Raw genomic sequence first — 14,394 nt, forward strand, 5'->3', positions numbered from 1 at the left:
ACATTTAAGCTCAAGGGTTTACCTTTATAGGCGGCATTTGTGTGTTTGTACATAATTGTGTGTGTGTGCATTGGTGTTGCACTGTAAATGTCCCATTTGCGTTCTCACTCTCTCTCCCCCTTTACCCCACTCTGGTTTTCTTCTCACCCCTCTCCTCGCAGTTCATCAGGTTCATGATATGTGCCTCTCTAAACCCGACTGCTGTTTCAGTGGATGATGTGAGACATGGTGCTGTCATTGCAGGAGAAAATATGAAATGATTAGGGTGCAGTTTTGGGTTAGCTTAATATTACTACATTATTAAAATCCAACTTTTGTGGTCATGAAGGTTTGATTTGAACTCCTTTACTCTCCAACTAGTTTTAGCCAGGTGCACAAATGAACTGTTTTGTTTTTTTTACAGTGTTTTGAATGTAGTTCAGGGTGACACAAATTACTTCCAGTACTCACATGCCATATAAATCACACATCCCAGTCTGACTAGCAAATGAAACTTCGTGCCTCAGAGGCATCGTCTTGAAACTTCACAGTTTGTTTAGGCTTCTGTCATGCAACTCTACCAACTTCACTCAAACTACCTATTACATTATCACTTCTAAGGGTTGGATAAGAAAGCTGATCACTCTGCTTCTGTATTAAGTAGAGAGCTGGAGTCAGGATGTAGTTAGCCTAGCTTAGCTTAAAGACTGGAGAAGCTGATACACTTAGCCTGGCTTTGCCCAAAGTTTAAAAATAGTTAGCAACGTCAGTTTCGTTATTTTATTATGTAATTATATAATTTTGTTAAAATCTACAGTAAAAGAAATGTAAAAGTGACAGTAGGTGGTTTTAGAGAGAGTTACATGCTGTAGCTATTTCTTGAAGAGCAACCACCAGTGACTGTGGAGTCTGGTCCTCACAGCGAGGCTGATAGGTTTGGTAACACCGTGTCTATCCAAGACAACAGTATCTGGCAACTGGCACTACGGCCAGACTCAGATACGTAGCACATATATAAACACAAACTATTGTTTGACTAGGAAAAGCTCTAGTACATGACTTCCTGTAAAATCACAGGATTTTTACATTTTCCTTTTGAATATATTAGACAAACAAGATATAACATGCTAATTGGTCGTTTTTAGATAGCTTTTTGAAGCTGCTGCTTCCCCCTGCCCGCAGTCTTTATGCTAAGTTAGGCTAACCACATCACATGAAATCAATATGAACCTTCTTATCCCACTCTTGGAAAGAAATCAAACAAGTTTATTTCCCAAATGTTCCACCACTCATTAAAATTTTAAAGAAACAAAACACAGTTTCTAGGGAGCAACATGTTAATATTGTTAGCTTGAGTTGGATGCAAAGCAAAATCATGGTGGTGTTGTCATCTTATTTTGGAGGAAAGTGATGTTGGCTCTTTGCAAGTCATAAAAAATGCCTGGCATGGTAAAACAAACATTCATGAATTAAAGCATATATGCATAAATGGCAGTATTATTTAAGTGGGACTTCTTTTATTTCGACTTATACACTTATACGCGGCTATCAAATGTCTGATAGACATTAAGATTCCACAGTAAAAACATTATCATCTATAAAGCACCTGTCCTTTCCATTAAGAAGCTGAGAAAAACAGCAGTGGATTGGCTAGAAGGGTCCACACACACACAGACACACACACACAAGCACACAAGCACACAAGCACACTAAGGGTTCAGGCCTGCACAACTGAACTGACGACAGCAGGCAGGACTTCAAAAGGTGAGACATCCCATAACTCACATCAGTCTCCTGGCAAACCTTGATTTTTCCAACCAATCATACTTTAAGAATGTTGAGGGTAAACAACTCCAGCTGAATGACAAGTTCCTCAGAGTTGTGGCTCTCCCCCTCTGAAAACTGGATCTCCACAATCTATGTGTGGTGTGTGTCATCTCATTTCCTCTGTGTAGAACATGATGTTCCACTGTAGATCGATATGGATTTACTGAACCTGATATAAGTCCGTTATCTTCATAAAGACGATTCATTTGGTGTCACCTTTGGTCATGTTTGGTGTCATGTCCTCAGTGTGCCTGACGCTCCGTGAGAGTGTTTCCATCCACCCCTTGAAATTACGCAAAAAGTTTTGTGCTTGGAAAAGTTGGTGTAGAAATAAAAGCAGAATGCCACAGTGCAGTGGAAAAGAATTGCTGAATAAAGCACGTGAAAATTCATACCATTTCTAATGTGCCTGTGTTAATTATTCATTTATCTTTTGTTACATGTTAAAGATAAAAACAAATCCTTTTTTCTCTTACCGAAAAAAATGTTTTTCATGACTCATCCTGCACTCAGGATGAGTCCAATCAAATGTGATTTGCGGTGACACTCATTAGCAGTGGGTAAGTCGCTCAGCAATATGTAGTAGATGTGTGTTTGGATGTCAGATTGTAAACCTGTAAAAATGAAGAATGTGGTAGACGTTATTATTTAACCCTTATCCTCCTCCTCCTCCTGATTTAACAAAGGATAAAGGGGAGATGTGTGTGAAGGACAGTTTTGAAGCAGGTTCTATATTAATACTGTGAAAGTATCAAAGCACCCAGATCCAATCCAAGTTTGGCTCAGATATTCCAGTTGTGAAGGTATTTCTCTGGTAGGTATTTCTGGAGGTATTTTTCTAACCCAACTGGAACCACAGTTATGTAGACAGGTAATGGCATGCCCCTTGCCTTTGGAAGGAACACTAGGTTACCACTGTAGGTAGTAAGCTTGTTAGCCGCACATGCTAATGTTTGCAACTTAGAGTAAAGCAAGCAGACAGACATGCAGTTTCCAATCCGTTCTCTACATTCTTGCTATTGTGTTTTTGATTTTGTAAATCCTACACACACAAAAAGGCACCACCCTCCAGACTCTTCATACACAAAGTATTGCTCTTGTTAGAGCCCCATGCACACTGTTTTGGCATGTAGCATTTCAGTTACTAATCTATGATTGGACAGTGATTGGGTTTAGCAAAGTAATTGCTATTACTGTTATTATTTATTTATTATTTTTTAATATGTCATACCTGCAGCCAATTGGATCCAAACCATCCACAGCACTCAAACTGCTGCACCACATAAAACCCCTGCTTCCTGATATTGGAAATTCTAAGTCTGACTGTAGCATGTGTGAAAGAGGAACTTTATGGATGTTTTTCCTATTTTCAATAGGTTTGTGAGTAGAAATCCTGTGCAAAGACATCACTGCCCATAACCATACATTTCAAATAACCAACATTTGATGTCAGTATCGTACACATTCACAGTATCTCCCATAGTGCCCACCCACTATCAGGCTAGATTTTCCTGCCCCAGGCAGATTTACTGATTTTACTAAATAGACAGATTTACAGCACTTCCCAATAGGATCTTTAAAACTCTACCAATGTCATTTTAGGATAAGTCGGCTGGCCAGAGCTGTACAAATGAAATGCAGGATCATGTTCCTCAGATGGTGGGAAGTACAGCCTGTTACACCAACTGAGAGAAAATACATTTCAATATGTTTTTCACAATCTGAGCCGCTCAAAATGTGCTCATTTCTCTTGCCAAAGGTTCAGTTGTCACTTCCAGGATGGCATAAATCATCAAACATTCATTTTCTTTTCTTTTTTTTCTTCTTCTTTTTTATTTTTTATTTAAAATGTCATTCGGCTGCTGCTCTGCCACAATCTCTAATCTGTTCACTCACAGTAAATCAAGGATATCTGTGCTCTGTTAAAGTTGTAGCATTCTTGGAGAGGCTTATGAAATTATCTTGAGGATGTGGGATCGTAATAACTCGGTAGGGGACCTGTTTGTGGCCTGGGCAGAGATTCGTGATGACGAACTGTCTCAGGAATAAAACTTATGGATGAAATAATCAGGTGATAACAATACATAGAAATCCAAAAGAATTCTCCACACACTGTTTTCAAGTTCATAGTAACCATGACGAGCTGGCCAGGTCGGCAGCCATCGATGGTGAAGTACTGTTCTCATTCACTTCCAGAATCAATTTCATTTTTTAGCTGTCTGTCAGCAGTCGACACACTAGAGAAACATTTTGTGTCTACGTACTTTTTTTATTCCCCTGGTGTTGAGTCAGGTCCATAAATGCCATGGCAGCACACAGCGTTCACAGTGTTAAACGTCTCCTTTGACTGAGATATTTGTTATAGTCGAATTAGGTGCAGTTTCTGTTCTCCTGGCCAGCGAGGCCACCCACATCAAGCATTCCTCTCGTCATGACAGTGTGCAGCGGGGTTCCTCAAACTGTTTTTAATGGGGTGTGTACTGCGGCTCTGCTGCTTCAGGTGGTTTACAGAGGAGACAGGCAGGAAAGATGGGATCGATCAGATAAAAAGTGGGTGGCGGCGCTCGAACCCGCAAAGTAATAATGTTAGGTGTCTCAGTCCAGCGCAGAGCTAGTTTCATGTTTTCAGAAACCTATATCTCCACCAGTGCCGTGTGTTAATGGGCTTATGTCTCTGTGTCTGAGCAAAGCCTTGTTAAAGGGTTCATGAACAGTCAGCTTTGAGCCAGTCTCCTCCTGCTGCACAACTTTACACCATGTGAGAGAGGCAGCTTGGGAGTGAGAGCAGACAGGGATGTGAAAGTGTGAGAATGGATCATCCATCTGTACTTGGCTAACAGTTTTCTAATCACAGTCCATTTGACACTGCCAAAGGCAAAATATGTGCCTTGACATCAGTGACTGAGGTGAGGCCAAATGTGCAATATGGTTCAAGAGAGCAATATAATGGTTTTTCTGGACAGATTTTCTAAAGGAGAGTTCCTGTTTATCACGACTCTGTGTTTTATGTTTTTGGTTTGAAGTCTGAATGAAGTCTGAAAGGGCAAGAAACACAAGCAGTTAGATGATCAGACAGGTAGTGACAAGCCAAGTATGGAAGATTCAGTCTCTGAAGGTGATGTTGAACAGACAGTACAGGTTGTAATTTGCCTGATCTCCTTTGTTTTCTCCTCCAGACAAGTTTAAGTAAGATCTGGATTTATTTACAATCCGTCTGATAGTCTGTCCGCTCATGATTGTTGTCTCAACAAACTTCTCTTTAGTATCGTTGCCTTGTTCAGAGATCACAGCAACAATCCACTGTGATGAATTGGAAAGATGGCTGAAATTACAAAAATAGGTTCCGAATACCCAGATTTTATTAACCCACAATTATCCTTACATTTGTAAAATGTTGAAAACTTATTCTGAGACTAATGAGATTCAACAAGACCGTCCTCACAAAAGACATTAAGGGTATCGGTCGTCAAGTCATTTGATTTATGTGGCCTTAGGAATGACAGTATTTTAAGATGAAAACTGTCATTGTTATAGTGCCACAAAATTGTCAGAGAAATTGGTGCAGTGCTTTTTTAATTCCCAAGTACTTCTTAAATACTTAAATAACAGCACAGTCGGAGAAATGCACACGGTCCACATTCAGAAACTGAGCCTTAAAACGAGCCGACGCAACGTAACTTTGTGATGTCACAGCAAACCAGTCACCAGCCTCAGCTGCCCCCAGCACAGCCCAACCAGACCCTCAGACCAACCTTGCAGGATTTGGTTTCTCCGAGTGTTTGCTGTTTCCCGTGTTATCGATGGTGTTGTTTCATGAGTTACACATGGACTGAAAACCAGCTGTTAGTACGGCTTTTTGTGTGCGGCCTGCAAACTTGCTTCCTCACAGTTCAGGGGTGATATCCACGAGCAGGAGTCAGCTCAGTACTATGTGGCAAAGTTTAGCTTGCTTTAAACACTGCAGGAAGTGACTGACAGAATTGTCCCCCCCCCCCCCCTCAGGGTTTACTGTAGTTGTTTGTACTCTGTGCTGAGACCGTTCGGCACTGAGTACAAAGCTCTACAAACTTGGCTCATCTCACCTGATGCTGAGACCAGCTCTCATACACACTCGCTGTTCTCGACACTTCCCGAACATGCCGAACTGCAACCGAAGCATGCTGATCAGACCGCATTCCCCGACTAGTTTATGACTCGGTGCTTGTTAAGCCTGTGGATATTACTCCTGATTCCTGCTGCCTGTGGACTGTGGAGCGACTCGCTGCACCCTGCAGTTAAATGACACAACTTTTGGTGCCTGTCAGTATTATTAACTTTGCATTTTAATTTGAATATTTCTGTCACCTCCAGGTTATTTTTTAAATTTCTTTCACGGTCATGATACAACATACAGTACAGCAGGGTCCCCACAGCTGTCACTCAAACCACCGTGCCCTCAGTTCTGTACAACTTTAATCCTTAGTAAAATTTAAAGTGGTGAGTTGTCACGAAGCGGGAAATTAGATATACAGAGCCAAACTGTTTCATGTTTGTCTCTGCTGTAAAGTGGGGCATTATAACATGGAAGTCTATAGGGATTGACTCACTTTTTGAGCCAGCCGCAAGTGGTCATTAGTGGAACTGCAGTTTCTTTTTGCACTCGTGTTGGCTTCACTTTTCAGCCCTGAAGTTTGCCACTAAGTGTGATACTGGAAAACTCGAATTACTACATACATTTGTAGGTTTGTACAGAAGCCCTGAAAGGCAAGTAAAAAAAAAAAACATTATTTTTTTGCCTCTCTGGGGTTGTTTTCACAGATGGAAAAAAAAGACTCACCCTGGCAAGATACATTTTGTCCTTCAGGGCTTCCTTACTAAACACTCCCACTAGTGTTCATTTTGTTGGCGGTTTTTCAGATTTTATTTTTAGTCAGTTTATAGTCTAAAACTAAAATTATGGACATTTTAATCTTCAGTCAACAGAAATTTAGTTGATCATTTCATGTCAGTCAAGATCGAGAATGATCATTTTAGTCAAACCTCAGCAAACTGCTTTAAAATAAGTTTCCATCCAACAGAGGAAATTGTTTAACCCCTTTCTGTCTTGTGTTTTTCTTGCTCTCTACTGTAGCTGAGAAGGAAAATAAACAGCTCTCATGCTGTTTTCTCCTCTGAGCTTCTGCCTCAAACAGTTGAAAATGAGCGACCGTCAAGCCCCAGTCGCATCGACACTGTTTTCATTTCAGTCTTTAAATGTGTTTCAGTTAGCCTCATGAAGGCCTGTATTATGAGACAGTTGTGGTAAACACGGGCAGTGCGTAATACAGAGGTTAATATATTCACAAATACGAAGTGAATTTCTGAAGTTGGGTGCTCGGACAGATTGATGTTGGGCGCAATTTCCCATTTACAACTCAACTAGCTCAGATACTGAGAGAATAAAACACTGTTTCCTTTTTATATGCCTCCTTACACACTAGACAGATATTCCAACCAGCTTTGCAATTAACATGCTAAGTGCAAAGCCTCACAATGTCACTTTTCATTTACATCTGCAGCACTGTTTATATCTTTCACTCGTGTGTCAGTCTCCACGCTGAGTAAACACCTCTCTCTGACAGCTGCTACACACCTCCACCACTCTGTGGCACTTGGCCTACAGTTTACCAGCTGGTGACACAAGCTAGGGCTGACAGGGAAGACATAGGTGACCACCTCAGAGCAGCCATCACTCACACATACACGTATTTACACACACACACACACACACACACACAGAGGCAAGGCTCTTGTAGAAGAAAGGCCCAGGTGATCACTGTAGGGCGTCCATCACTTCACACACACATATTGTATAAATACACACAGACAGGCACTGCTTGTGCTGAGGAGGGTCACAGATGACCACCTCAGAGCACCCATCACTTCACACACCTTCACACACACACACGCACACACACACACAGTCTTGGCTTTTCCAAGCAGAGGGTTTTTCCTCTTTACAGTGAAACACACACCCCGGTGGCCAAATGCCCTTTTGACGTACGCAGTGCCAGCTGGGAAAACATAGCTAACTGCGTGTGTCACAAGCAGCCTGAGCAGCAGGAAAGGAGCCCTGAGGAGGAGGAGGAGGAGGTCAGAGGGTTTCTTCTCTTTCATGTGAGAGGCTCAGGTGAATACAGGTGTTATTATCCCTGATTATATCGGTTCTGTCTGCTGCAGATTTTCAAAATAAAAAAATACAAAACTACAGTTGACACATAATTGCAAATTAATTTCAAATCATTTATTTTACAGTGTTTTGACATGGGTTGGAAATGCTGTAAGAAAAACTCCTAACGATTCTTTGCTTTTTTATGTCAATTTTATGTTGGCGATTTTGGTGGTCAAAGGTCAAGGTCACATATTCATACAGTAATTATGACACAATTTAACACAAATGTCTATAAGGATAAAGTTAAGTGATGACAGTTCATATCCTAATGGTCAAAGGTCACTGTGACATCATAATGTTCTGCAAAAACACTTCTGGCCATTATTCAGTGCTGTAACTCAGGCAACCAACCAATATGTGACCATATTTCCTGTAACTTGGCTGGTTGGTGGAGACATACATTCACAAAGCCGCTAGTTTAATCATGTTCCACATGTAAATTGAAAATAGTGAATTGTGATTTTGTTTATGCAAGAGTTTAAGATCACCTCCATTTTATTGGGATTTTTTGTAGGTTTTGAAACCTACTTCATGTGGGTGTTTGTGTTATTTTTATAACCTTGGAGATGTTGAAACTCTTTCAGGCATCAAAACAGTGCACGCAAGGATTATGCAAAAGTCGGGGGATGTTGACCCGGAGGTGAAGGAAAACTTTTAGCTGAACAGTCGGTGTTTTAAATCTGCTGGTGAAAGGTGGGCGGACAGTGACTGAGAAACACTCTTCTCCCTCAGCATCTACTGTCAAGGTGCCCTTCCACTTCCATCTGCAACAGCACAGTTGAAGGCTGTGAATGGACTGCGTGTGTCGAGGTGGATCAGCTGTTGTTTTTGCCTTTTCTCAGAATAAATGGAAGTTAATGGCTCAGATCACTGATGTCTAATGCAGCCGACCATGCCTGTATCTGATCAGTTAGTCAGTAGAATCTCATTGTTATACATATAAATGAATAAAAAACAAATCACTTTTTAGATTTCTGTAAGACAGGAGGTGATGTTTCTTCCATAGACTCTACAGGTACACGCTGCACTCACAGTGTGTGTTGTGCAAAGCGATGCTCATCTGTTTTACATTTGTTGTGTGTTTACACAGAGCAGAGAGACATGTCTAATGTCAAGTTACATTAATCGGCCCTTTCAAACAACAGGCATGTTCCTGTGTTTCATATATTTCATTTAGCCCTGGCGAAGCAGAACTGTCCTCATCTTACCTCAAAGTAAATTAGAATAATTATAGTATAGTACAAGTATAAACTTGAATTCACTAAGTCGTGTACTATTTATGCAATTGCCCGACCGTCTGATCTGATGAACTGCAGTGATCTAAAAAGAGAAAATCCAGACCCCAGAAAACAGATTCTTATTCTACAGGAACTCCTTGTGTGATTTGTGCCTTCTCAGTATCCCACCGTCTTTCTCTCTGCTGCAGAAACCCTTCTGAGCTTTGTGGATGACATCTTGTCGGGGGCCAGGTCTCCGTGTGTGATGTTAGGGGACATCCCCAACCTCCTGTCCTCTTCTGTCAGTATGATCATTCGCTGCCTGGAGCCTGACACCATATATATGTAAGTTACTTTCCTGTTTTTCTCCTGAACATGTAAAATAAAGTGATGATTGAACCAGACACTAGACTGCAGGCCTCACCACTTCTAATAAAATTTTCTCTACTGTCAGATGTGTTTTTAAATTGAAGGTAAAGCAAAACTGTGCCTTGCTATAGTCACGCAAATTTGACTGCCGGACTGTTTGTGCACTCAGAAGTTGTATCTCGATTTCTGTGCATTCATAATTTATTCAGCCCAACTGAAGTTGGAAGGTGAATTCCAACATTTCCAAAGCGTCATATTTATGTTTTTAACACGTGTAGAAATAGAAAACAAAGCAATTTAAATTTGAAGCACATTGTAGTTTTAAGCAGAGTTGCTAGATTGAGCGACTTTTTTTTTTTTTCATAAAATCACCTAGCAACGAACCTAGCGACAAACCTCAGTCACTGTCCAGAGAAGAGAGTTAGCAGTGCTGCAGTGTGGCGGAGAGGCACCACAGAGGCGGAGCAGTACGTTCAGTTCACACAGCAGCTGACATGAACATGAAGGAGCTGTGCGCCGTGTGAGAGCAACGTATTCTGCTGCTTCTAATTTTCTCTCTGAGCGATCATTTTACATGTAAATATACACAAAGTCGCAGCACAGACTTTGTCTTTAACTTATCTGTTTGGGGATTTTGTCAAGCAGTTGAAAGTCTTTGAAAGCAGTTGGTAACACCGGCTTTGTGACATTTGACAGCTGGATTTTTTTTAATGAATGTTAAATGTAAAAATATATATATATATATATATATATATATATAAAAACAAACACTCTTAGAAGTTTGACATTGATCTTCCTCTGTAACTCTGCCCCTGTAAGTTTCTACTGTATGTGTAAAGTTTGAGGCGATTACCATCTTTCAAGGGATTCTGCCAAAGAAAAAAATATTTCATATCCTGCACATCACAGATACACATGTACGTTAGCATATCATAATTGTAGCATAGTGGTGTCAACCAAAACACTTGAGGCGGGGTTTACCCTGCAGGGTCCGGGGCTTTAGTTATTCTAAGTAATTCAATATTCTTCAAGTGCTCAGGAGGTCACATACAGACTAAGTTAGCGATGTCCTCACATACTGTGTCGATGTGATACCTTTACTGACCCAGGTAATTCAGGGTTTATTTTTAAAGTCTTTAAGAATTTGAATCAGGATAATTAGGGTTAATTTTCTGGGTATTTTTGCTTCCAGTCAGGGCTGAAAAAAAATAATTGACCTCTGAAGTAAATTTTTATTATAAAAAAAGACAAAGACAATAAAAAAAACTGTCTTTCTTTCCATTTTGTGTTCAGAGAGTTCTGTATTGTGTCTGTGTATGTTTACACCTGCAGAGAAGAGAAGTTTAACAATGTGATGTAGTGAACGAGATGTGGGGTTTTTTTATTTTTCCTCTCCGCACACACATGTATTCTCACACACCGGATACTCAGATGCTCTCATACACATGCTGACACTTATCTCACCAACAGCTTGCCAGGAATGAAGCCACACACACACACACACACACACACACACATCACAGAGGAAGAGTAAGGTGGAGTGAAAGAAATGCAGGAATGGGAGCGAAAATAAAAAAGAGCTAAAAGAAGCACGGGAAAAGTTTTAGGGCAGAAAAAGAAAGAAAAGCAGAAAAAGAGTGAGGGGAAAGAAAAAGAAAAAAGATCAAGAGTGAGGTACAGAGGGGATGAGAGAGTTTGAGCACAACAAAAGCAAATAGAAAAAGGGCAAGAAGCCCGTGGACAGAGCTTCTTCAAACAGTTTTGATGTATGTGGACTGAGTGAGCAGCTACACATGCCCTTTTAATCCCAGCATCAGTCGGGCTTCTGCTCTCTCTATCCCGTCTGGCAGCTCATTCATCTCCCCGAGCCGAGGCCTCGTCTCTCCCTTCAGGGCAGTGCACGCCCTTCATAGAGACAGAGTCTGTATTAAGCTTGAGATTGGCGCCTTGTGAGGGGGAAAATATATGGCGGGGTGAGAGTTTTTGTACATTCTGGCAACACAGAAAAGATTCTCTGAAACTGCATCAAAAGTTCAGTCTCTGAAGATGAGTTTGAAAGGTTTAAATGTTTAAAGTCTGTTGCTGTTTTCACTGAAATATCCATATGTGTGATCCATTCATCTTTTCATCTGTAACTATAATTTGAATAAAACTCTAAATCTGGCCAGGCTGATGATAAAATGTTCTTTTCTTGCACGCTCTATCTTCTGCTACCGTTTGAATGGCTGCCTCTTTGTTTGACGCTGCAGGTGGATGCAAGTTGCATTTTGGCCACTAGGTGGAGATATCCATTCAGTGAAATGACAGCTGATCAGTTGTGTAGAGATGTGCTTATTGTCAGTCTGGCACCAGCGAACGCTCTGTATTGATAACGCAGGCTCTCATCTCCACCGAGGGAAGTCTTTTAATTGATTCAGCAGCAGCGGGAACAGCAGCAGCTGCCAGATGTTTGCTGCTGCTGATATAATGTTGGTTCAGCAGATTCATTCTGACTGAAAAACAGTTTATCACTCAAAATCAGGAGCAGAGTTGATATGTATTTGTGTGTGTGTGTGTGTGTGTGTGTGTGTGTGTGTGTGTGTGTGTGTGTGTGTGTCTGCGTGCATGTGTGTGTGTGTGTCTGCGTGCATGTGTCTGTGTGTGTGTGTGTGTGTGTGTGTGTGTGTGTGTCTGCATGCGTGTGTGTCTGTGTGTGTGTGTGCATGTGTGTGTGTCTGTGTGTGTGTGCATGCATGTGTGTGTGTCTGTGTGTGTGTGTGTGCATGTGTGTGTGTGTCTGCATGCATGTGTGTGTGTCTGTGTGTGTGTGTGTGTGTCTGCGTGCATGTGTGTGTGTCTGCGTGCTTGTGTCTGTGCGTGTGTGTGTGTCTGCACGTGTGTGTGTGTGTGTGTGTGTGTGTGTGTGTCTGCGTGCATGTGTGTGTGTCTGCATGCATGTGTGTGTGTCTTTGTGTGTGTGTGTCTGCATGCATGTGTGTGTGTCTGTGTGTGTGTCTGTGTGTTTATGCGTGCAGGTTCCGGCTTTGGGCAGTAGACAACACAGGGCGCCGTTCCAGTCCAAGTGAGGTCACCATCAAAACTCCATGTCCAACTGTGGATGACGTCAAAGCACAAGGTGAGGAAAGAGACACAGACTTAAGTCAGAGAGGTGACTCATCTTTCAGCCCTGACCGCAGGTGGCTCACAGAGATTCATCTTGAGGTCACATTGATACAAAGAAAAAGGAAACTTTTCACATTGTGCGTTGGAGACAGTTATGCTCATGCTTTGTGTGACAGATATTTTTTTAACAAAAATACATGTAAAATTGTGATGTCCCTCCCCTGTAAGTCACTTTGGATAAAAACATCAAATGAGTAAATGTAAAATCTAAACAAAATTGATGAGTTGAATTTTCTTTATGTTCTAATAACCAAAATCTAATTTGGCTTTAGTTAATTTACAGGACAGACATTTGTATTTTCTGTTGCAGTTATGTTTCAAGACCTCAAAACAGACGTAAAAAGGTCCCATTAAGTATAAAGGTAGATGTCTGTCTTTTTTTTATTATAGAGCAGGTCTAGATTCTATATTAATACTGTGAAAGTATCAAAGCCTCAGTCCACAGAGAAATGCACACAGAAACTGAGCCTTAAAACCAGCCGTCAGGACTTCTGGAACTTTGTGATGTCACAACAAAGCAGTCACCGCTCTCAGTCATGCCCCAAGCCCCGCCCACCTGGACCCACCATCCAACCTTTGCAGGATTTGGTTTCTCTGAGTGTTTAACTGAAATCTGGTACATTTTTATTTGATCACTCAGATCAAATAAAGAGAGGCTCAGAGTCTCCTCTAACCTGTTGTTATCAGAGCTCCAGAGAGAAGCCTGAGAGAGGAGATGTAAAACTACATTGAGACGGTTTTTGGCTCTTAAAACCACAAATATGTCTTCTTATGGATCAACACTTCAAATAAAACACAGGAGAAGAGGAAGATATGGAGCTTTAAAGAGCAGTTCATAGAGCGAGTGATATACTCGTGTCCTCTCTGGAGCAGAGCTGTTTGTGGAGATTCAAGCTCACCAGTAGAACAGACCTAACCAGGGGTCATTCATCAACCAACACAGTTCCAATTTTCCCACACACAGCTCTCACCGCGCTCTGCATGCCCCGAGAACATCATTTGAAATAGATGACATATGCCACTCTTATTGAATAAATTCTGGCAGAACCATAAATCTTTTTGCCTAATAATCATGAACTCTACAGCCGGCGTGAAGGGAATTAAACTCATATGGTTTACCTGTAGTAGAGTTGCAGGCGGCGAGTGTTGGTGCTGAACCTTAGAATCGTGTCCTTCCACTCAGTTGTGCATTTGCGGAGACGCTACAATTCCACGAAGGCACAGACAAAAAATGTGTTATTCCAGCCACTCCTCTTTACTGGTAAAAACATTAAAGGAAGGGTCAGAGCTGAAGTCTTTCGCCACCTTCTGCACCAGTGACAGGTTCATAGCAAATGCATTATTGTGGCTCCTGCTGCTGATTTGAATCAACCATTACAAGATGTGCCAGCCACTGAAGTATGACACAACTTGGGCTCCATCTTTTAATTTTAACACCTGGAAGTGGGAATGGTGTGAAATGCAGTATTTCCACTCTGTGGCTCTGTTTTGACCAGATTTTATTGTCATCGTTAAACAGACCAGACCGTGACAGGTGGATGAGGTCCTGACCTGACGACCTGTGAAAAAAACATTTCCTGTTTGAAGCAAAGATCCATCCAGTTTGCGTTTTAGAAGAACATATTAATGATTTATTCATTTTAAAATGGT

The 14,394-nt window shown here is 41.3% G+C and overlaps 1 protein-coding gene across 9 annotated transcripts in view; it reads left to right on the forward strand.

The window, feature by feature from the left end:
- Positions 1 to 14,394, forward strand: part of astn1 (astrotactin 1) — a 380,707-nt gene that overhangs the window by 349,374 nt on the left and 16,939 nt on the right. For all 9 annotated transcript variants that reach the window (XM_056392103.1, XM_056392104.1, XM_056392108.1 and 6 more), the window contains 2 exons: positions 9,423 to 9,558; positions 12,597 to 12,697. In XM_056392103.1, coding sequence (XP_056248078.1) covers positions 9,423 to 9,558; positions 12,597 to 12,697 — 237 coding nt within the window. The remainder of the gene's footprint in view (positions 1 to 9,422; positions 9,559 to 12,596; positions 12,698 to 14,394) is intronic.

This window comes from Seriola aureovittata, chromosome 12, assembly GCF_021018895.1.
Source record: "Seriola aureovittata isolate HTS-2021-v1 ecotype China chromosome 12, ASM2101889v1, whole genome shotgun sequence".
Classification (NCBI taxonomy): domain Eukaryota; kingdom Metazoa; phylum Chordata; class Actinopteri; order Carangiformes; family Carangidae; genus Seriola; species Seriola aureovittata.